This window comes from Cygnus olor, chromosome 21 (genome assembly GCF_009769625.2).
Source record: "Cygnus olor isolate bCygOlo1 chromosome 21, bCygOlo1.pri.v2, whole genome shotgun sequence".
Lineage (NCBI taxonomy): Eukaryota > Metazoa > Chordata > Aves > Anseriformes > Anatidae > Cygnus > Cygnus olor.
In genome coordinates, this window is record NC_049189.1 from 4388346 (window position 1) to 4410414 (window position 22069).

The following is a 22069-nucleotide window of genomic DNA, read 5'->3' on the forward strand; positions in this document are numbered from 1 at the left end:
AAAAAGCCAGACATTCCTAAAAGTCCTGGCTGTGAAATTAATCCACAGCATATAAATTGATGGCATCTATCCTACAGATGAGTGTAAATCATTGCACTGGGCCAAAGGTCTTCCACTGACTTTAGGGGAGTGCAAATTTTAAAAGCTTGATGTCATGTGCCCCTTAAATATAAAGCCTGCTAAAGCTCAGTGTCGAGCCACCTCTCAGAAACACCCAGCGGATCACTTGCCCAGCACTGCAAGCATCTGAGCTTTCCTCCAGGCCATTCGAAGGTCTGGAGGAAAGCTGCAGGTTTTGAATACGCTAACAGAGCTTTTATTTTTTGTGTGTCTACTGAAATAACTGGGGTGTTTCCTCAGTTCCTGATATTAACACAAAACCAAAAGAGCTTCCCCCTCTACTCAGCCCTGGTGAGGCCACACCTGGAGTTTTGTGGCCAGTTCTGGGCTCCCCAGTCCAAGAGGGACATGGAGCTCCTGGAGTGAGTCCAGCAGAAGGCTAATAAGAGGATTAGAGGGCTGGAGCACCTGTTGTACAAGGACAGGCTGAGAGAGCTGAGCCTGTTTAGCTTGGAGAAGAGAAGGCTGAGAGGGGATCTTAGCAATGTGTATAAATAATTTAAGGGAGCGTGTCAAGAGGATGGGGACAGACTCTTCTCAGTGGAGCCTGGCAACAGGACAAGAGGCAATGGACACAAACTGAAACACAGGGTGTTCCAGCTCAATATGAGGGGGCACTTCTTTATTGTGAGGGTGACAGAGCCCTGGAACAGTTGCCTAGAGAGATTGTGGAGTCTCCTTCTCTGGAGATACCCAGAACCCGCCTGGATGCCATCCTGCGTGCTCTGGGTGACCCTGCTCAGCAGGGGGTTGGACTGGATGATCTCCAGAGGTCCCTTCCAACCTCAACCGTTCCGTGATTCTGTGGATCTGTAACATTTCGGGAATCCTTGGGCACCGGGGAAACCTTAGGCACTTGGGAGGCCGGCCTGAGCCGCGAGGCGGGCCGGGGCGGGCCGGGACTGCCGTCGTGAGGCGCCGCCCGCCGCCATCTCATGCGTGCCGCGGCCCGGCCTCCGTTGCTCAGCGCCCGCCCAGCCGGATCCTGAGGCGGCGGCACCGGCACCGGGACCGCCAGCGGCATGGCTGGCGCCCCTCAGGAGAACACCCTGCTGCACCTCTTCGCCGGGGGGTGAGTGCAGGGCACCGGGCGGCTGCTCCCGCCGGGGCCATGCCGGGCGGGGAAGGGCCCATGGGCGCTGACGGCCCCCTGAGGGAGGCGGCAGCCGTTAGGGGGGGCCGGAGCGGGGCCGCCTGAGGGCGCGCGGCCGCCCGGCCGGCGGTTAATTAACAAAAAGCCGTAATTTGGGCTGGTGCTGCCCTCACGGCTGGCCCCGCTGCGGGGGGTGGGAGCTGGGGGCCGCGGGTGGGCCGCAGCGTGGTTTTGTGCGGCATGGGGGTGTCTGCTGGGCGTTAATGAGCTCTGTTAATGAGCTCTGGGGATGGCCACAGAGCCGAGACTCTGTGATTCTTGGTCCGTGTGGTTGTACCGACAAGGAAGTATTAAAAAAAAAAGGGAGGAGAAGGTCCTGGTACTCGTGAGTGGCCTGCTGGGCTGCTTCAAGCTCTTTCAAGGAGTTGTCAACTGCTTATTTTTGTTGTGTGAGGCTTAAAACAAACAAACGAAAATGAAAACCAACCCGTGTAAAATAATGTACCACGTGAGTTTTAATTGTAGTCCAGTAGGATCATTTTATGGTGTAAAGTAAATAAACAGTCACCTAATATACAGCTCGTAATTGCTGTTCCGTGTACTTCTGTCCTTATGAAAAATCCCTTTTTCTTTTTCAGTTATTTAGACTAAGTAGTGGGATACTCTGTAGTGACTGCCAGCTGACAACAGTTAGGAAGCCACCATGAAACCTATTGTTGGGTTTAATCTGTTTAATAGTACACCATTGTTTCTTCTGTTGCTAAACTTCAGTCTCCTCTGACGTGCATGGAGCAGTAAATTCATTTAATATAAATATTAAAACCAGTTTTTCTAAGTTTTAGAGAGACATGTCCCTTCTGGTGGCTTAACTATTATGTATTGTTGTAAACATTCTCTCCCCCTGTTTCTTTTTCCTCCTCTTTGTATTAGACCAGTGCCTGGAGGCTGTGTCAGAAATGGGAGCTGGATGTACACATGCAACTAGTTTGGGTAGTAACAATGCCTCTCCAGAACTCTAGGTGTCCTCACATAACTCCTCGCACAATAAATAAAGAGGAATTTTAAACTCACTGGTGTTTTAATCTAGCAATGGATGTTCAGCATCTTCCTTAGTCATTTAGTGTACCCTCCATCTTCTCCAAGGATCCTAATAAACAGTTTCTGCAGTATATCTAGAAAGCCATTAGGTCCAAGCTGTTTTTGATGGCGCATGGAAGGAAAGAGTGGAAACAAAACAGAGAATATCCTCCTGACCTGTCTGTTATAATAAGAGTGATCCATTTTTAAAGCAGTGATGAAAACATAGCATGGAGGAGAGAGATGGCCTTGTAGGGTATGCAGGCCTTTGAAAAATAGCTTCTTATTTAAAGTGGCACCGAAAAGTGCACTATCACTTATCTGGCTGTGATGTTACAGAAAGGAAAATGAGACAGCAAATTTAGTTTCTCTTCTTGTGCACCAGCTTATGCTGAAGTGTTTGCCCTATACAAATAAGGGTATGTGTGTATAATATGTTACCTTCCCACCCACCATCCCAAAAGAGTTTATTTCAGAGCGGTTCCCTGTTCAAGGCCCTGAGCTCATGTATTCTGTATGTGTCTACTAATGCTATTACCTCTGCTTTTCAAGTAAGAAATGCAGAATTCTGGGGCTCACTGGGTGGAACAAGAAAATGAATGTCGGTTTCAGACTGTCACGCAAGGTATTCAGTTTTGGAATTTTAGAATTATTACTGTGTTTATCTTCGAGCAATAGTCTCTGAGTAATTGATCTTTCCAATACCTTTGCATTTACACTTTCTGTTAGAATCCTATTAAACCTTAATAAATGGGTTGTATTGTGCTGTGGAGTTCCCGCACAACCAGGTCCTTGGATAAAATTACCTTCTCCAGCAGAACGTGTTGGAAGCTCTGAATGCTTTATGAATTGTGTAAGATGCTAAGCTTTGTTCTGTTGTAAAATATTTTCTGCAGATGAAGCTCATTCACTTAAAATAATTTTGTTAGAGATTTATTATTGGTACTACGTTAGCTTCCTGCGAAGGTGAGTATGTGGCAGTGTGTCAGATGCTGAGGAGATGTAATACAACACCCTTATGTCTGCACAGAAAAGCAGGCAGACAGTTCTTGGCTTCCTCTTATTTCTGTTCCTTCCTTTTAAGGCTTACATTAATAACAGCAAACCAAAAGATCTTGGGATGTTGATGGGAAAAAGTCTCTGAGGGCCGGGAAGATTTCAGAAGCAACAAACAGAATGATGCTTAAGTTGCACAACAGATGTAAGCATGTTTACAAGTCTGGGTTCTTCCTTCCCTGCTGAAGTCAGTGGAGTTCTTGCATGTTTTTGTTTGGGGACAAAGCTTGGCTCAGGCTTCAGCAGAGGTGACTCCATGTTGTGTCTCCAGCTGGAATAATTCCGTTTACTACAGGGATTCTAGCAAGTGATATTTAGAGGCTGCAGAGCTTTTCACAGAACTGGCAGAATACGTGAAAAAGCTAGGAACAAACTTCTTACCTTGATTTCATAAAAGCACTCTGTGATGTCTCTTCTTGAGCAGTTTTATTCAAGCTGGGGAAACTGTGCTCTGTGAATATAACCATGTTTGTGACTTTTTCTGTCTTGATATTGAGGCCTGAGTCTGTAACTCGCTTGCTGCTCTGAAAGCAACCTGAGATCCCAAAGCTTTCTTAAGCCACCTGGAAAAGAGCTGGAAGATACTTTGGAAAGACCAATAATAGGAAGCTGCTTTGAAGACGTTGACACCTGTCTTCACATGCATACGTGGATTGTCTCAGTTGCACCAAGGGGTGTTTAATGCATGAGGTCACTGAGATTCTTGTTTGAAGTGTTGGGGTTGACCTCAGTTTGTCAGAGTATAAAGTACAAATAACAGAACTAACGTAAAGCTGCTCCTCAGAGTAGTAACCACATGAGTTGTGGGTACGGTGCTATATACAGCTCCCACAGATGTTGATTGTTACGCGATGTACTAATGCTAACGAACCATTTGGGAGATATTGTTTCAATGTGTAAAATGGACAGAAGCAGCCTTCACCCAAAGGACGTCTGTTGTGCTGCGTGTGGTCCAGGACAGACCTAGACTTCATAAAGACTTCATAAAGAGATTCACTCTCTTCCAGTCCTTTATCTAGTTTAGGTTTTTGTGTGCTTTATATAATTGACTAACAGTGCACCAGCCTGAGGAACGCAGTAAGTGCTTGCAAGAATATTCACACCTGATGGCAGCCGTGTTAGCTGGAAATACATTGAATGTTTAATATCTCAAAACTGGGGCGTGAAGAACAGTCTGTATTGCTTTGAAGTTGGCTTTCCTACGGCTTCTGAGAATGCAGGAGCTTGTTTTGCTTGCAGTCTTGATGATGCAATACTGAAATATCAAAGATGCAACCTGCCCTGCTGTTTGTGCTGTGCATTTCATGCTAGACCATGTGGCATGCTTGAGAAAAACAAAATGAAATTCCTATCGCAAGTACAGTCTCGGGGAAAACTTGCGTAGCACTGGCTGTGAATATGCTGCTCACCTTGAGATCTCCTTGATCTGCCTTCACAGACACAGTCCTCTGTCAACAACCAGGAAAGCAGATGCAGTGTTAGTGCAGTGAAGTGTTAAGCACTGGTTGTGCCGCTGAATTCACTGGGACAGAGTCCTGCATCCATCGGAGGGGTCCAGACAGTAGCACCAGATGATTTTCAGGCTGTGTTTTGAGGTTTGAAGCAGTATGTAGTGTAATCCACGAGGCGTGAGCTGAATTGTGGTTGTCAACCTGGTTCTTAAGGTGGCCCGTTAAGTATAGCTGCCAGACAGTTTGCACTAATTCTCCTCTTGTGTTTCAGTTGACTCCTGGCCACCAAAAATTAGCTGCTCCGTATGTTGAGAGCAGTGGCCAGAGGAGGAGGTACTCCCCGGTGCTGTCAGACTGAGTTAGGAGTTACGACTCCTCTAACCAGGCAATCAGCTTTCCTTGCAACCTTGGTGAAGTCTGTGCTTCTCTACTGAAGGATTGTTGAAGGTTTGGATGCTCTTTTCTTGCTTTTTAATTTTCAAATCTTTAACATCGAGCATGACGTCCGGTTATTCATATTAGGAGTATTGCTCAGTGATTAAATTTAGGACGGATGAAATAAGCCCTGCTCTTAATTAAGATCCTTGGCATCATCTGTATTGATTGTGCTACTGGGCGCTGGGAGTTGATTTCGTATGCAAGTCAGTGATATATTGGGGGTGGGCTTTGTAAAAATAGAAAGCTGGCAGCAAGAGAAGTCGTAATTGGATTTTGAGATTAACATTCTTGGCATGGTTTTTAAACAGAATGTTTTCTGTTTATGGAAGCAAATAATTTTTTTTCTGCAGGTCTTATTGTATAGCACAGGATATATCTCCATAAACACTTAACTCTTGGCCTGAGGATATGAACCGTGCTTTCCTTAATTTCTTTGTTTGGACATGACAAAGCAGAGAATCGCATTCTCCTGCTCCAGTGGCAATATATGCCTGGCAATCCTGTAGCCAGAGGAGGTATCTGTAGCCTGAAGGACAAACGCTGTTTTTCTGGCAGTATGCGACAGGCCAGGGCTGATGAATTGCTGGGTGGCACGCGCTGGAGAGGGCTGTGTACCCGTGCTGCATGCAGAGCAGAGCTGGGAACCTCTCATTCAATGCTTGCCACGTGACTCGAGAAGAGTGTACCATGGTGTTTTGTTCCTGAGGAGGTTTCTTCCTTCCACTAAGGGCATTTTTTAGGCATTGCTGAGCTTTTTGCTAGATGCTGGTGCAGTGAACACTGCTCATCATCTCCAGATCTGTAGTTCCGCGCTGGTGTATCATTAAAAACCTCAGCCTAATCAGGATGAAGACTTGAAGGTATTGCCTCAATTGCAGCTTTAGATCCTCCCAAATCACATTTACCTCGCTGCATATTCATAGTTGAATCTGTCAGGGTTTAGGGCTGTTTATGTAGCTGGGGAAGGCTGGTGGGTGTTTTTCCTTTCTTCCCAGATGAAGGCATTTGGAACACCCTAGGAGTACAAAGTGTTTCTTTTATGCACAGCATGTTATTTTCAGCCACCTTTCCAGGGAATAGAGCAACACCAGGATATGATGCAAAAAAAATTCCATGTGGAGGAAAATCAGCTCATCTGTACAAGATGTCTAATGCATCAAAGTCCTGACTTGAACTATATGCTGTATTTATATTTGGGATGTAATGCGTGCACGCTATTGACATTCTGAGAATTGCTCTGTTAGGTAATGCTTTTTTCTTAAATGTCACGCTGACAACATTAACTCTGAGCTGTTAAAACTCATGATGCAGATACTAATTCATTGTGGTGAGTATTGGATTATCAAACTTAAAGGATGGAAGGCAAGGAACAGGCCAGAAAGGCAAGACAGCTGATGAAGTAGAGAACATGCCAGAGAGGCTGAAGAATTGCATGGCAAGATGACGCTCTAGACTGAGCAGCTGGTGGGTCAGAGACAGGATGTGGAATTTGTGTTCTGAATTTATCAGGTGTTACTGTGAAAGCATTGTTTTAATGTTCATAAATGTGAAATAAACAAGGATGGAAAACACAGTAGGGTAGCATTGGTAGATGAACTGAGAATGAAAGAAATCAAATTATTTTCATCGACCTCCCTCAGATTTGCCTTTTTTTGAGGATGTTGATTATTGAGGTGTTAATTATAATGCTTGCATCTGTATGGGATATATGTAGTAGGAATGGTGGCAGTGTGGATCTGCAAGAGGTATCCTCCAAACACTTCCCGCTTCAAGTCCGAACTATGGGAACAGGAAAAGTTTTGCAGGAGAAACTGCTCCTGGCCCTGCTGTTTCCCCCGAGATCTAGGTTACAGCACGTGAGCAACATGAGACGCATCTAACAAAACAGGGAAGGATAAGCTGAAGCCACGTCCTCAAGAGTGGTATTGACAGACCAAAAGGCTCGTGTCCAAGCCCTGGTTCAGTACACAAAATAATCAGAGACCTGATAAGGTCTCCGTGAACACTGCCATTCTCGATCCAAGTGACACCACTTCAGCTGCTCTGTACCTCATCCCATAAACAACTTTGTGTCTGTATTCATCAATCAAAGCTTAAGTGATTTAACGGGATGAAGGCAAATCGCTTCTTTACACTGTCTTTCACTCTGAATGTATAGATTGTCCCTCGTTCCAGCCGAGTTTTCCCCTTTCATTGGGGAAGAGGAAGAAGCAAGAACTTAAAGGAAAAACTCACTGAAGTGTTGCTGTTAAATGAGATTGTCAGGCTTGGTGACAACAGTTTCTTCTGTTGGATGTTTGTATCTGAGAAGCACGGCATTTAGAATCCAGGGCCTTCAGGGTTTGGCAAAGAACTGTTATATTTTGATGTAAGACACACTATTTCAGCAAGCAGAGTAAGTGGCACCAGATAAAGCATTTCTAAACTAAATGTATCCGCAGCTGGAATTTCTGTGCCAGTCTTTCAATGCCATTTTCCTGGCATTTAAAAATGATTCTTCTGGTGAAATAATTAATGCATAGAAAATACATGCTAGCACCTTTCTTTGTGTCATTTTGTAGTTCTCTGTTCCTAAACTTACTCATGCAAAGTTCTTGTGACTCTAGCAAGTAATGCTTTTATAAGTGCAAGTCAAAGGATGGGATTTTTTTCTTGTTCTCCCTCTCATGGGAAAGCTACTTAGTTTGACATTAACATCAAAGAAAATTAAGTTATTGACTCATGCTGTTTTCTAAGGAAAGTCTAAACACAGGTTTTTGAAGGAATAACATACTTTGAAACTTGTGTAAATAAGGAAAATATTTCTTTGTTGTCAATATGATCAGTTGTAGTAAATGCCCTTGGAAAAAAACTGAACTCTTGAGTTGTCTTCCTAAATCCCAAGTTGTTAGATTAATAAAACTTAGAGTGCTTTTTAGCCATCCTCAGAATTATTTTGAACTGTGAAGTTTGACAGAAGGGACGTTCAAAAACAAAAGAGGAACAGAGGTGGAGAGAGAAATGGTTTGACAAGTCATTTTCAAGATGATGGATGGAAATAGGGTCTTGTGCACTCTGTGTGGTTGGCCCAGTAGGCTTTTTCTGAGCCACGCTGACTACAGAAAGATGAGAGCGTGGGCTTTTGGAGCAAGGGAACAGGTGGCTCCAGCATTGCTCCTCGGGCTTTTGTGGCAGAACATGAAGCACAGCGTGTTGTTTTCATGCAGTGAACCGCCAACTCTTTGATTCAGCCAGTTTGCTAACATTGGGAACTTCCAGCTTTTGCTCCCCTGTATGGCAATGGCAGCGAACAGCAATGATATCCAGGACTGGTTTGATTTCAAGAAGATCTTTGTAGCTCTTTTTTGCACCAGTGATAAAAGTCATGGCTGCTTTTCCATCATTGTGCTGGAACATTCAGATATCACCAGATCTCAGTAACAACAAGCTGATGCGTGATCTGCACTGGCAACCTTAGCCTCCCTTTTTGGGAAAGGTGTAACAGGAGAGGTTTTGGAACTCGCATAATGTCATGTAGAACATGTGGTTTGTTGAAACTCTAAGGTAAAGAGCAGTTAGCCCTGGGGTAAGTAAAAGCTCTGTGCTGGAAATTCTCAGTGCTGTTTCAATTTGATTAGTTTCTATTATGTCTCGAAACTGATTTTTTACAGTAGGTCTCTATGTCCAGAGTGTGAATTAGGAGAGTTTGTAACAGCAGGCTGCTGGTGGCTGGAAGCTTGGTTTTCAGTTCTAGTATTACCCAATTATAGGGAGAAGACATGCCTTAAAGAAAGAGGGAGAAAAAGCCCTAGAAGAGGAAAAACAAATGGAGTGAGACAGTGATAAGGGCTGGATAACAAGTTGCAAGTGTCACAAGTGGGCAAACCAAGTTAAATGTCCTTATTAAAACCATAATTTCCATTCTTTCTGCCCCCTGCTGAGTTTGTTTTCAAATGAGGTTGGTTGTTAGATACCTCGAATGTAAGGGGTCTTTGCAGGATGGAATATTTCTTTTATATTTTTATATATATATATATATAATTGTACGTTTATTTTATTATGTTATTATATATAATAATATTTGCATGTACACATCTGTGTGTATATATATTATTTCTGTGCTTATGTTAGCAGTCTTTGGGATTTCTGTTCATCTTTAGTAGCCTAAAGAACAGCAACCCTGTTACTGTGTTTTTCCACCCTCTCTCTCATCCTTGCAGCTTCCTGTACCCCCCCCTCCCCAGAAGTTGATATCAATTGTTTTAAAAAGACCTAATTTACAATAATTTTCTCTTTGCTAGTTCTGTAGGCAGCTGTTTTGATCATAAGTACTGAAATGGTGAAGGATTATATTGCTGTGTTTTCAGCCTACAGTGTCCTAATCCCCAGTTGCTTGTTTTTATCTGCAAGATTCCTGCTTTCCATAGGAAAAATCCATCCAAGGCTGTGTCTGTGTAAGGAGCACAACCTCTGAAACATGGGTGCCTCTGAAGTTTTTACAGGCAGAATTCCAAGTCCTGGCAGACTCCGGCACCAGCAGATGATCAGTCATGGATTTTTGTTGGGGTTGGGTATTGTCTTTGTGTTTCACCCTTCCAACCTCATCACTACATGGGATCATCGTTAGTCATCAGAAGTGTTTCTCAACCTTCTCTCCCCTCCTCCAGGGCTTGGGAACTGTCTCCCTTTCCCTGATGGAAAAACTGCCCTGCTTCTTAATCATTTGTCCACAGCATGGAGCAAGTGAAGTCGAGTCTTTATATTTTTTTATACTAATACTCAGTGCTCTTGTGACTCAGTGTATCTGTGCAGCCATGTTTTACTGACTGTCTTCTGTTTAAATTTGTGTTTTACAGATGCGGAGGAACAGTTGGTGCCATCTTTACTTGTCCCTTAGAAGTAATAAAGACTAGGCTCCAATCTTCAAAGCTAGCCTTCCGGGCTGTCTACTACCCGCAAGTCCAGCTGGGGACCATCAGTGGTGAAGGAATGGTTAGACCAACATCTGTATCACCTGGGCTCTTCAGCGTTCTCAAGTGAGTACTGTTCCTGCGGTCCTTTGATGATAATTGACACCAGTGATCTGAGTTTCGATTCCTCAGTGCAAACAAGGAATGCAAAATTTGCTTCAGATTTGCACTGGGAGGATGCAGGTCAGCTGGGCTTTTGCATTCAGCAGTCAAAAGATAAATTATTCTTTTAAAAACACAGATAAGTTTCCTGAGTATTCCTTTAAACTTCCACGGAAATTTGCTTCTAGCACTCAAAAGCTTTCCAAAGCAAATTGATTTGAGTAAGTATCTGGAAGTGTTATTTTTAAGTCAGCTCTTCAGATTGAAGCTTTTTGGTAGTTATTACGTTGTAAGGATCAATACACAGGACGTGCCACAAACTTTTGATACTGTTTAGCTTGCAGGAACTATCATAGAAAATATTCTGGGTGAAAGGTTTACTTATTTATTATTATTTTGAACAACAGAGAGTGTAGTCTTTGTGTTTTATTGGGAATTGTCATGTTTATTATCTCCTTTGAGCAGTGGAACAGGTAATCCTTATTAGCTGGGGCCAGTTCCTGGTACAATGAAGGACTGAACTTGAGTTGTGTACTCCTTGTCTTTCTTTCCTGGAGCCATTCCCAGTTTGCTTTGAGTGGCTGGTGAGAGATCCTCGTTTCTATTGCTGCCCAAGCTATTTACCTGTTTGATGGAGGGAAGTTTTAATTCAGCCTTTTCCTGTCACGAACTCTCTTCGAAACTTCATTTAGAAGTGAGAGCCTGTAGCCTTTTCTCCTCCTTAATGGAGCAGTGCTGTAATGATGTTTCTGATTCTCTGCACTTAGTGATTCATGCCAGCCCCTGATCCATCTTTGAAGCCTGCCCTGCTTTTAGCATCCATTTGAACCAGGTGACCTCCAGAATTCTGTGATCCCATATATTTAAGCTGTGCTTGTCTGCTCTGTTGTGTGGATGATCTGTAACTGAAACTTACAGGAGTCAGGGAAGGGCACTTTTTGCTAAAGAAGTCTTGCCAAAATGTACTTGGAGGTTTGGAAGCTCTTTTCTTCAGCTGTATCTGACTTAATGAGATCTCTTCTGTTTGCTGTTAGTATGTTGCTTCAGCTAATTATTATTGTGCATCAATCCTGTCAACACCTGTATTATTTAGTCACTTTTCTTGGTTCAGATTGCAGCAGCTGATGCTCTAGCTGTTCCCTTTTCAGATGTGTATTCATAAAGAAGATGAAACGTGAAATCGTGTCGCTTAGAACTGCTGACTAATTTTACCAGCAACTCTGAAGGACAAATCTCTACTATTATATTTCCTATCAAAGCACAATAAAGTTCTGGTTCAGACCTCACACAAATGCATTGAGGCACGCCACATTTGGATCACTGGGCACACCACGGGGTAATGCAGAGGAGGTCCTGCTTAGATCAGGTAGTAGAAATGCCAAAGAAAATAGCTAACTTGACTAGCAAAACAAGTTGAATGATTTATGTAAGGCCAACACACTTGGCAGGTTGCCTGGGGAGAAGCTGCACGGTTATATAACAGTACAGTGCTCACTCAAATTCTCTGCAGAACTAGATGGCTAGAGTCATTCTGGGACTTGAGTTTCTGTGTTGTAAACAGTGCTTCTTTCCCGTGCCAAACACTTTGTATATTCAGAGGTGAATCTAGAGCAATCCGTGACTGAAAATGTAAAGCAGTGCCAATTGCCTTCGATTTTCATCTCTTTTTTTCCCTTTCTACTTTTTTTTTTTGACTTGCAGCATTGGACTTGAGAGAGCTCTGACTCAAGGAAGTGGTAACTTAGAGGCACGAGGCTCTCAATTTATCTCCTCTTCCCATCTTTCTCTGAGATCCTCCTTTTAGGGAGTTAAAAAAGGGGTTAAAATTGAGTCAACCGTTTAATATGTTTATTAAGCTCGTTAAATTTGGTGACTATGATCCTGAGTTCATTTTACCTCAGGAATTGCTCAGCTGCATGTATCACCAAGCCTTTCACCTGTTTACCCCAGAGGATTAAGAAGTGAGAGCAAAATAATCATGCTCTGTCATTCCCTTGGTGGCAGTATCCATGAAGTACAGATAATGCTATTGATTGTGATCTTTGTGATAAAACACAAGTGCATGAAGAAAGAGGAGGAAGTTAGATCTCTTTTACTCTTCCATCCCTTTCTCAATCCTGGTCATGTGTGCATGACCAAATTGGATGTGAACTGAATTTTCTGTTTTAGGAAAACCATCTGGCTAAAGAAGCAGCCCCTTAGAGCCGTACATATAAAATCTGTCTGTGAGTTAAAGGTGTTGAGTATGAAGGCCCCTTAACTGCTGTAAATAGAAGGAAAGTAGGTACTCAGGAGGGCAAGTTAAGCCTGCTGCTGAATAGAAAGCACTCCAGAAGGACAGGCTGTTTTTGTCTAATCCATTTAAGATTCTGATGAGTCACCCCAGCTGGAAGCTGCAGTCGTGACTGTTAAGTGACAAAGAACAAGTAGTTGGTGGATCTGTCTCCTTGGAGATGCTCAGCCCTGGAGTTTACACAGAAAGTTCAACTCCGCTGCAGAAAAAGCATTTCAGAAGCTCCTGTATCTTCTTCTGTCTAATGAGCTTGTTTTTGGACACTGTGGGGAATGTTCCCAACAGTGCTAATGACCTAGAAAGCAAACTCTGAAAAATGGGCATTTCAAACAGGTGCACGTGAACTACCCCTGGATCCTGGTGTTATCTGGATTTTATTGCATGGTTTTCACATGATGAGCCTTTAGTTCAAGTGGAGAGCTGCCGTCTAGCAGATTGTGCACTGACATCCCGATGGTTACTGGACCGTACCTGGCTGTCACTGGTGAACACTTGGCTGTTTCCTAGTGTTTGGCTGTCAGAGTGTTCCTTGTGAATGTGTCTCCTGTTAATAGCGCAAAGATTTGTGGAAGGTTAGTTCTTTTTTTAATGAGGCACCTGAGCAAGGTATTGTACAGAACTTGACAGCTGCTGGGGAAGCTGCCCAGTTTGAACATGCCTTCTGAGATGTGTGGGGAAATGGGTGAAAATGGCTTTGGAAACCTGGACTGGAGCAACTGCAGAATTGCAGGAAAACATCATTTGGTTGTTTTCCTGCTTTAGATCGGGTCATGAGTGTGGCAGTGATGCACAGGAGTATGCTTGGTGTTTCCTTTGGAAGGATGCTGTGAACTCTTTAGAATGCCTTCAAAACCAGAACAGTTACCCTGAACTGCCTGGGGAGACATAGCTTGTAATATGGTGCTGCATTCAGCTTTCACTCTGGGGGAGAAAAATCACGACTAGCTAATTGTGAAAGGGAAGAGGGCTTCTTTTTCTTTTCTTTTTTCTTTTTTTTTTCCCATGTCTCTGTACAGGCAACAAACTCCTGAACTACTTAAATTGCTTAGATACAGAAAAGGCCAAAAATATTCTGTGTTCATCAGAGTCAACTAGCATTGGATTCTCCATGAAACTATTTAATTTAGTTCCTGACAGCTTTCAAAGAATGGAAATTATAACCTTCTGTCATACAACACACATTGGCCTGTAGCACACTGAAGTTTTACAGCACAGTGGCTTTTATCCAGGAGCCTATAATTCTGCTAATTTTCAAGTCTGTTGTGTAGCTTGAGAGCTAACAGGTTCACAACTAATACTTATTTCTTTAGCACAGTTCTTTTGACCACCTGCCAGAACAAGAAATATAACTTTTAACCCAAATACTACCCGTTTTTTTCCTCTGTTTGTTTTTATTTTAAGGTCAATTCTGGAAAAAGAAGGACCAAGGTCGCTCTTCCGAGGTCTGGGTCCAAACTTGGTTGGAGTTGCACCATCAAGGTAAATAGTTAAACTATTGCTAAAAGACACGTTTAAGGCACCGACCCGAATGTTGTAGTCCGTTTGTGATTGAGAAGAGTAGGTCAGAAAATTATCCCATCCGTAAGCTGAGATTTTTTAAGAGTATCAGACGTGCATATGCCAACAAATAATTTTTAAAATTTGCTTTATACTTGGATGACACTTTCAGTTACATGTATCAATCACTAAATGTATTCAGAACTTGCTTCTCATCAGTATTCATATCCTCTTCTAAAAAGTGATGAAATGGTATGAAAGTCAGTACCTGTCTTTCTAAAAATGAAACCTGGATCTGACAGGTTTCTCGTATTTTACTGGCTTCTGTAAACTTGTGTGTGTGTATCTTAGCTGCTTCTTTTGATCTGTGCTTTCTGTTATCAGTGGAACTTAGTTTATGATGCCATCCTCAAAAACAAAAAGTGGGGGGCAGGGGATATTTTAGCCTAGTACTAAAGGAGAATTTAAATTAAGATATAGTTTAAATAAGTCACTTAAGTGGCTTTTGCAATGACTTTATACTTTAGAAAACAGGGGAAGGTACTGTAGAAATATCTGCAGGGTTAATATTTTAATTTTTCTAATAAGGCCTACCCCTTCCCTGTGAATATATGTGTTTCCCAGACACTGAGTAGGAGCTAGATGCAAGGTGAAACAGGAATACCTGTCTGGTCCTTGACTGCCTAAATTCTTCTCAAATGAAAAACTGCAGCTGAGGGTCAGGGGGATGGACTTGCAAAGCTGCCACATAACCCCAAAGGTCCCCCCACTCTTTTCTAAACAGTAACAACAAAACTACCTATAGTGGCTGTATTTGGAAGCCTTGCAGGCACCTAATGTTTGGTTTCCACACATACCTATGACTGTCCCATGCTTGGCAGAGCTGAAGATCTTGTGCCTAGCTAATATCAAAGCACTGACTGTTGCAGATCTTGCTGTGAGTTTTTACTTCTTGCATGCATTATGTAGGGATTTCAGGTGGGTAAAACTGTTTTTCATTTCAGTCCAGGGTTAAGTGTTTAAAGTATGAAGTGCTGCTGAGGCGGCTGTAGCTCTGACCAAGTTTAGGGAAGGCGTAGGCTCAGAGTGGGGATGTGACTTTCCCAAGGTTGCAAAGGGTATTTAATGCCAGAGCTGATGTTAGGATCCAATCCAACTTGCTTTATCTGCAAGACCATGTTGCCTCCCATCTCAGACTTGGTATGAAAGGGAAATATTTCTACTTTGTGGCTGTCAAGTCAGATAGTGGCATTGTGTTGCAAGGAGAAAAAATGTCTTCATGCTTGCAGATGGAAGCAGTCGTATGGAGGCCCCTTTGGAGAAAGAGTCTTGTTTTTTCTAGAGGGGGTAAAATAGCAACGTGTCTAACTTGATGTCATGAGTATCACATAGATTTTCTTCTCCTGTTTTTTGTTCCCCACAGAGCTGTCTATTTTGCATGCTACTCCAAAGCCAAAGAGCAATTTAATGGCATTTTCGTACCCAACAGCAATATTGTGCACATCTGTTCTGCAGGTTCTGCAGGTAAGTGTTTGTAATTCATCTTCCGTATGGTCTGCAGCAAGACCCAAGTGTCCAGCCCCTCAGCAGTAGCAGGAATGTCTGCATTGGCATCTGCGTGGCTCTGAGATGCACTTTAATTCTTTAAAGTATGTATTGCAAGCTGTTATTGCTTCAAGATGTGTTCTGTCCCTCTCGGTAATTAGAAAGTGAATGGAAAGAATCATAAGGCAGGGACTGGACTTTCAGTCTGTACACGACCTGGGCAAATAGACCGGTCTGGACTGAGGGCTGTGGATAATTGTGATTGATATGTGAATGAATTCAGAGGCAGTATATGGCTCATTCTGAAACATACATGCAGTTTGTGCTTGTATATGCCAGAAAATATTAGAATCTATTACTAGGTGTAGAAGGATATACTTTCTAGGAAATACATCCAGCACTGATCTCCATAAAAGGGCGAGATCAGGAGACGTGACCGAGTTCATGAAACAGAGGTATGTAAAAGGCACTCCTAATGAGCCAAAGTTCAGAGACTATTTAAAAATAAAATCTGTGAGGCTGGAAACATCCCGTTCTCTGAGAAACAAACAGACGAGTACTTGGCAAGCTTGCTATGGAGACTGTTAAGGAACACACTCTCTGAAGAACTTAAATTGGTGTTTCACAATCTTACTGAAAAGGTAAATATGCTCTTCTCTAGCATCTGGTTCTAACAACCATGTATTGGTGCAATCTAAAGAGTTTGTAACAAAGGTATTGCGTGTGTTTGTTATTTAATGTAGTTGTAGGAAGCCTTAGCACCTTTTCAAAAAGTCATCCTTACATATGTGAGGAGGTAGAGAAGAGGCATGTAAGACTTCACAAAAGAGCCTAATAAATAGATAGATGGATCTATATGTATGGTTTGTACGTATCGGTCAACTGGCAGTCGTCTGCTTTGTAACCTGTGCAAGCCTGTGGCGCTTACATCCAGTACGGCTCAGAAATTGAATGCTGCCTGAAGTAATAAGGCACTTTAAAAGCATACTGGTGGAGCTGGAAATCCTTTTGCTTCGGCCTTCACAGATTTTTGTGCCAATATACCAAGAGATAATACAGCGATGCTCAGCTGGCACAGCGCTTTCCATAGGTTTCATAGCACCCTTGTGAATGAGTCAGAGCGGTGTTATATATTTCTCCTGTCTGTGAACTTCTATGCTTTGTCCACATTCAGTGTTGAGGGAGGTTTTAAGAAATCACTGAAGCGGATGAGACTGATGTAGACACATGCTTGACTGTCTTTTTAATTAAAGATTTTTTCAATAAGAGCTTCTTGAAACCATGCACCAAGTATTGCAGCTACAGAACAGTGAATAGCGGCATAATCTGATCCTTGTCTCTGAAGGATGGGGACCCTTTCAGTGTTACTGGAAATGTTCTACAATCAGCTTTTGGAGGAAGCCAAAGGCAGACTTCACGGAGTTTGATCCCAGGAGTTTGCTAGCTCCTGACTTAATGTATTTGCAGAGAAACTGTGTTACTGTTCAACGCTTTAAAATGTTTCTAGACTTTTCTTTAGTAAGTGGGGATAAATGTTTTTCTAACTGAAATGCTATAGTAATGCTTCTAAACAGTTAAAAAAAAAAAAGTTAACAGACATCGGCAAACCTTTGATATTGTTTTAGCCAAATTGTTTTGGTTTGTTGTATTTTTCCTTGCAGGATGGGAAAATATTTTGTTGTCATCAGAAAAATATGACAAACAGAGGAATAGTGGAGCGGAGGAGCCCCACTAGTTCAAGCATCGGTCACCAGAGGGATCATTAAACATCTTTCCCAAACAAACCCCATAATTATGGGTGGATTTTGTTAATGAGATGGCTCAATGGCACCACCTAGAGCCTTGGGGAAAGCAAAAGACTAATATGCATGTGTGTTCCCCACAGGTTCTCCTTTTATCTATTTTTCAAAACCCAGTTGGTAAGCTCTCTTGCCTACAACAGTCTTTAGGAATGTGAAGTACATATTAGATAGAACAGGTATAAAAAGGAAGGAGCCCATATGAAATTCCAAGGCCATTGGATGATACCTTCAGAAGTTGAACATAGATAGTTCTCTAGCAAGAGCCAGGTTGTAAGCCACACACCTGCATGTCTTTTGAAACCTCTGGAGCTGTGACACTAGAACTGTGTCACTGTGCAATGTATGTGGTTCATATTTGCATGAACAATGGCAGTACACTGGCCCGGATTCATCTATACTTTGTTTTTCTTCGTTTTCAGCCTTTGTCACAAATTCCCTGATGAATCCTGTATGGATGGTGAAAACCAGAATGCAACTGGAACGGAAGTAAGTGACAGAGATGGGATACTGCTAGATTGCTAAGGCAGCCTCTGGAAAACTGAGAAACTTAAGATGCTTTTATTGATGGCCCTTCAGATTTTGATAGATCTTGATCTTTCTTTCCCCTGACTCCCACCTTTCAAGCTGCCATCCTTTTGCCTGATCAGGCTGAAGGTTAAGGTTTTGAGTGTTGTACTTTAATTTTGATATACAGTAACTACTGAGAGGGATGTGAAAGTTGCCTCCAGTGCTGAGTTCGATTCAGGTTTTGGTTCCACTGTAAACATCGAGTAAATTTGGGCATAGCATTAACTTGCCCTCAGACCCTGCTTACAAAGTCTTCTGTACCTCAGGGGTTGATGTTGAGGCTAAATACATCAAGGACTGAAGTGCTTTGAAACAGAAATAATGGAGGCCATGGAAAGGTCAGAGGAGCCTGTGTGGGAAGCCAAACACGAGGTTGCAGTCTGTGTCCCACTTGGCAGCATCACTTGTGCCAGCCCCAGATCATGCAGATGTGTGTGTTACTGCAACAAACCAAGGCTACTGGTACACAGCTAGGTAGCTGTAAGCAGAAAGGGTGATGGTTTTTAAAGTTTAATGAAGCAGGATTAGTTTAGTTTCATAAAACATTCTAGAGACAGTAAGAATCTGTTGCAGTGGTTTAATGTTCTCTTGCTTCCTTCAGCATTGTATTACTGTTAAGTGTACCTCCTGAGGGCAGAGAGGGAATTTGACAGTGATATCTTTTAGCTGAGCAATTCATAGTCACTGGTGGATATTGAAGCAATGAGGGACTGTACTTATGACTCCTTAGAATGGAAATTCTTTCCTGCAAGGATGGGTTAGGTGAGATAAGAAAGATCCTTTAGCACAGCACAACTTATAAATAATTTATAAGCCTTAATTCTAGCGCTTCACAGGGTGGCACCTTTGAACTGAATGCTGCCTCTTTAAAATGAAAGATCGTTTCTCATGTGGGAGACCTCTGTCTTTTGGCCTGCTGAAGATGGCTTTAAATGGATTTACTACCTTAATACAAAGCAGTGTGTTCTCAATGTTTGTTGTGTTTTAAAGCATTGGCGTGAACTGTCACGGAGTGGATAGGACTGGAGCTGCAGGAATTATTACAAGTCTGTATTAGTCAATTAGCAAAGCCAAGTGTGCACTCCTAGCATGATAATCCTGCTCTCTGCAGCTTTCCTAGAAGAATTTTTGTGGTAGAACTTAGTAGAGAACCATTTCTATAGTTAGGGGAACTACTGAAAACCATGAGGATGTGGGGTTTTTGTTTAATCTTATTTATCATTCTAGGCTCATTATATTCTCTATTTTGTTTGTTTTTTAGAGTCAGGGGTTCAAAACCGATGAATGCATTGCAGTGTGCTAGATACGTTTACCAGACAGAAGGTATCCGTGGCTTTTATAGAGGCCTGACTGCGTCCTATGCTGGGATTTCTGAGACCATAATCTGCTTTGCTATTTATGAAAGTTTAAAAAAGCACTTAAAGGAAGTCCAGCTGCCCCCTTCTTCTACTAATGGGACCGAAAGGAACTCCACAGACTTCTTTGGACTGATGTTTGCTGCTGCTGTTTCCAAGGGCTGTGCCTCTTGTATTGCTTATCCACATGGTATGTTAACTTTTCCATTTATGACTGCAGAAGAACAGCTGTCGCCTCTAATCCAAGGCAAATGTTGGGTTTTAGGGTTGTAAAAATTCTTGGCTGTTTGAATGGCCAAATGCATGTTACTGCAGCATGTGTATATGCATTGGCATTTCCAGTTCTGGCCCCATTATTCCTAGTTAGCTACGTGGTTTTCTGGTCGTCTGGTTATTTTAATTCACACATGAGGCAATAAGAACTCAGGAAAAGGATGCATGCATGCAAACCAAGTGTGGGAAATGCTTGTGGGGTGAACAGAGGTATTTTTGGACAAATGTGAATGTTGTCATGGTTATATACAAAGAGCAATATTGGCTATGTGGGTGGGCATCAATAAAACCTTTAGATCTGTAGCAGCTTGAATAAGCACCTAACCCATATATTCCACATGGAGGGGAAGTCATCTTTAACTTTCCTTCTTACCTGAAGGGCAATGCATACAGGATTCCATGTCTGGAAGTACTGGCTAGGAGGCGATGGATGCAGGAAGGTTTTAATGCCCATGGGCCTTGCATATTCTTTCTTGGTCTTGGCATGTTTCTTAATGGAAAGGTTTAAGTCTCATTAACTTTGGGCTCTCTTCCTCTTTTCTACAGAGGTCATACGGACACGGCTGCGAGAAGAAGGCACTAAATACAAGACTTTCATTCAGACAGCACGTCTGGTAGCACGTGAGGAAGGCTATCTTGCCTTCTATAGAGGACTCTTTGCCCAGCTCATCCGACAGATACCAAACACAGCCATTGTGTTGTCGACCTATGAGTTAATTGTGTATCTGTTAGAAGACCGTGCAAAGTAGCAGAGCCAAGACTACTGTTACAGACTGTAGACCAATTTCTTCATTGAACAAATAGTCTTTTATGACTGCTGCAGGTGGCAGTGCTGGTGGAAGAGCTACGAGTCTGTGATCACCTGCTGGATATTTTCCTTTTGGATTCATGTTTTCTGAAAGGTCTTGAGTCATTAACGTTAATAGTTAATTATAACTTTTTTTTTAACTTAATGATAATTAAACAGCTACTAAATTAAAGTACACTATTTAATTTATGTTTGTCCTTTTCCTTAAGCACAGCCATTGTGGTCAAGGAATGTACCTCGTACCATCAAGTGATCTCTTGGACTGATGTTCATTAAAACTGTATTAAAACTGAAGAACTGGTTTGAAAGTTGGTCTTCCTACCACTAATGTCATGTCACATTTTAGTACTAAAATAACCTAGTGCCCAAATAACTTTGAGAGGTCTTCTGTTTTATTCATGGTGCATCATTTGTTGCTGTGTGAACATTCTGGGGTGTTCAAGTGTCACACCAGCATCTCAGAAAAGCCACTTACACTGGCAGTGTTGCTGGAATAAGATTGTGGGAGGCTCTTTAGTAAAATGTAATTATTTACAGTACTGGGTGCACCTGAGTGCTAGTGTGTGTCAACTGATCTGTCCTGACTGACTGCTTTTAGACCTTGCTTTTGTGAAGGACTGAGAGCTTAAGGACAGCCAGTGTTTGCGGGCTGGCTGACCTGCAGGGATTCCATGAGATGCACTAACTTAGTCGTGTATCCTGATGTAAGCCTTTTGCTACTGTGAGGCTTTTTTGTGTTGAATTTTCCTTATACTTCAATGCTAGGGGTCTGGAGAGTGGAAGAGAAGATAGGTCCCAAACACTATAGACTATGATTGCAGCTCTGGATTCTGCTTTATAACATGATGTTCAGGAACAAGTCCCTCTTTGTTTGACGTCTTTGTAGAGCAGTGCTTCTGGTGGTTATCTCACAGACATGTCAGTGGAGTTAACACCAAAAAAATATAGAGCCTGTGTAAATATTTTCTTTATAATTACTTGATTTCTTATTGAAGGAAATAAGAAGGATCTGCCAGTCTAGTGCAGCTGCTGGAACAGTGCTCAAGTTTCATATAAATATCTGCCTTCCCCATCAAAGACACGTTATCAAAGGGGTATTCTTCAGCAGTAGTCATGACAGAGTTCTTACTTTTCAGTTATAAATCAAGTATCCTGCATAATTTATATAATTAGTCCTTTCATAAACATTAAAATGTACTTTTAATTTCAGTAATTTCTTTACCACTTGCACTGCAGCAATACCGTTTACATATATGTAAACATGTATTACATAAAATACTGTTTCCTTATAATTCCCGATAGAGCAGGGTAACATATTTTAGAACTTAAATGGGTAGATCTGTGTTTTGCTTTGGCCATTCTATGCTCTTCTATTCACTAATGTCATTTGCTTTGACAGCTGAGGCAAACACTCCAGCATTTGAGCCCAACTTCAGTCTTCCCTGCTGGTGAACCAAACAATGAGCTTCTCATGATTTGAGCAGGTGTTGAGTTCTTGAGCATAACCCAAGTGTTTATGGACAACTTTGACTTCAAGGAGCACATACAGTGGAGGTGGTGTTTGGACTTGGAAAGATCATGCAAAGCAATAAGAAACAGCCTGTTAGTGAGTAGGGCTGGCTTTTGGAAGAGAAAGTTTTGAG

At 42.3% G+C, this 22069-nt stretch overlaps 1 protein-coding gene across 2 annotated transcripts; it reads left to right on the top strand.

The window, feature by feature from the left end:
* The first annotated feature begins 1038 nt into the window (after positions 1-1038).
* On the top strand, positions 1039-20716 carry SLC25A33 (solute carrier family 25 member 33). 2 transcript variants are annotated; one of them, XM_040533303.1, is made up of 7 exons: positions 1039-1192; positions 10071-10250; positions 13981-14058; positions 15500-15600; positions 17843-17909; positions 19252-19535; positions 20165-20716. In XM_040533303.1, the coding sequence occupies exons 1-7, from the start codon at positions 1143-1145 to the stop codon at positions 20365-20367; spliced, it is 963 nt and encodes a 320-aa protein (XP_040389237.1). In that variant the 5' UTR covers positions 1039-1142; the 3' UTR covers positions 20368-20716. The 2 variants fall into 2 exon arrangements, with proteins under 2 accessions (XP_040389237.1, XP_040389238.1); XM_040533304.1 differs by lacking the exon at positions 1039-1192 and adding an exon at positions 5225-5244.
* The last annotated feature ends 1353 nt before the right edge of the window (positions 20717-22069 follow it).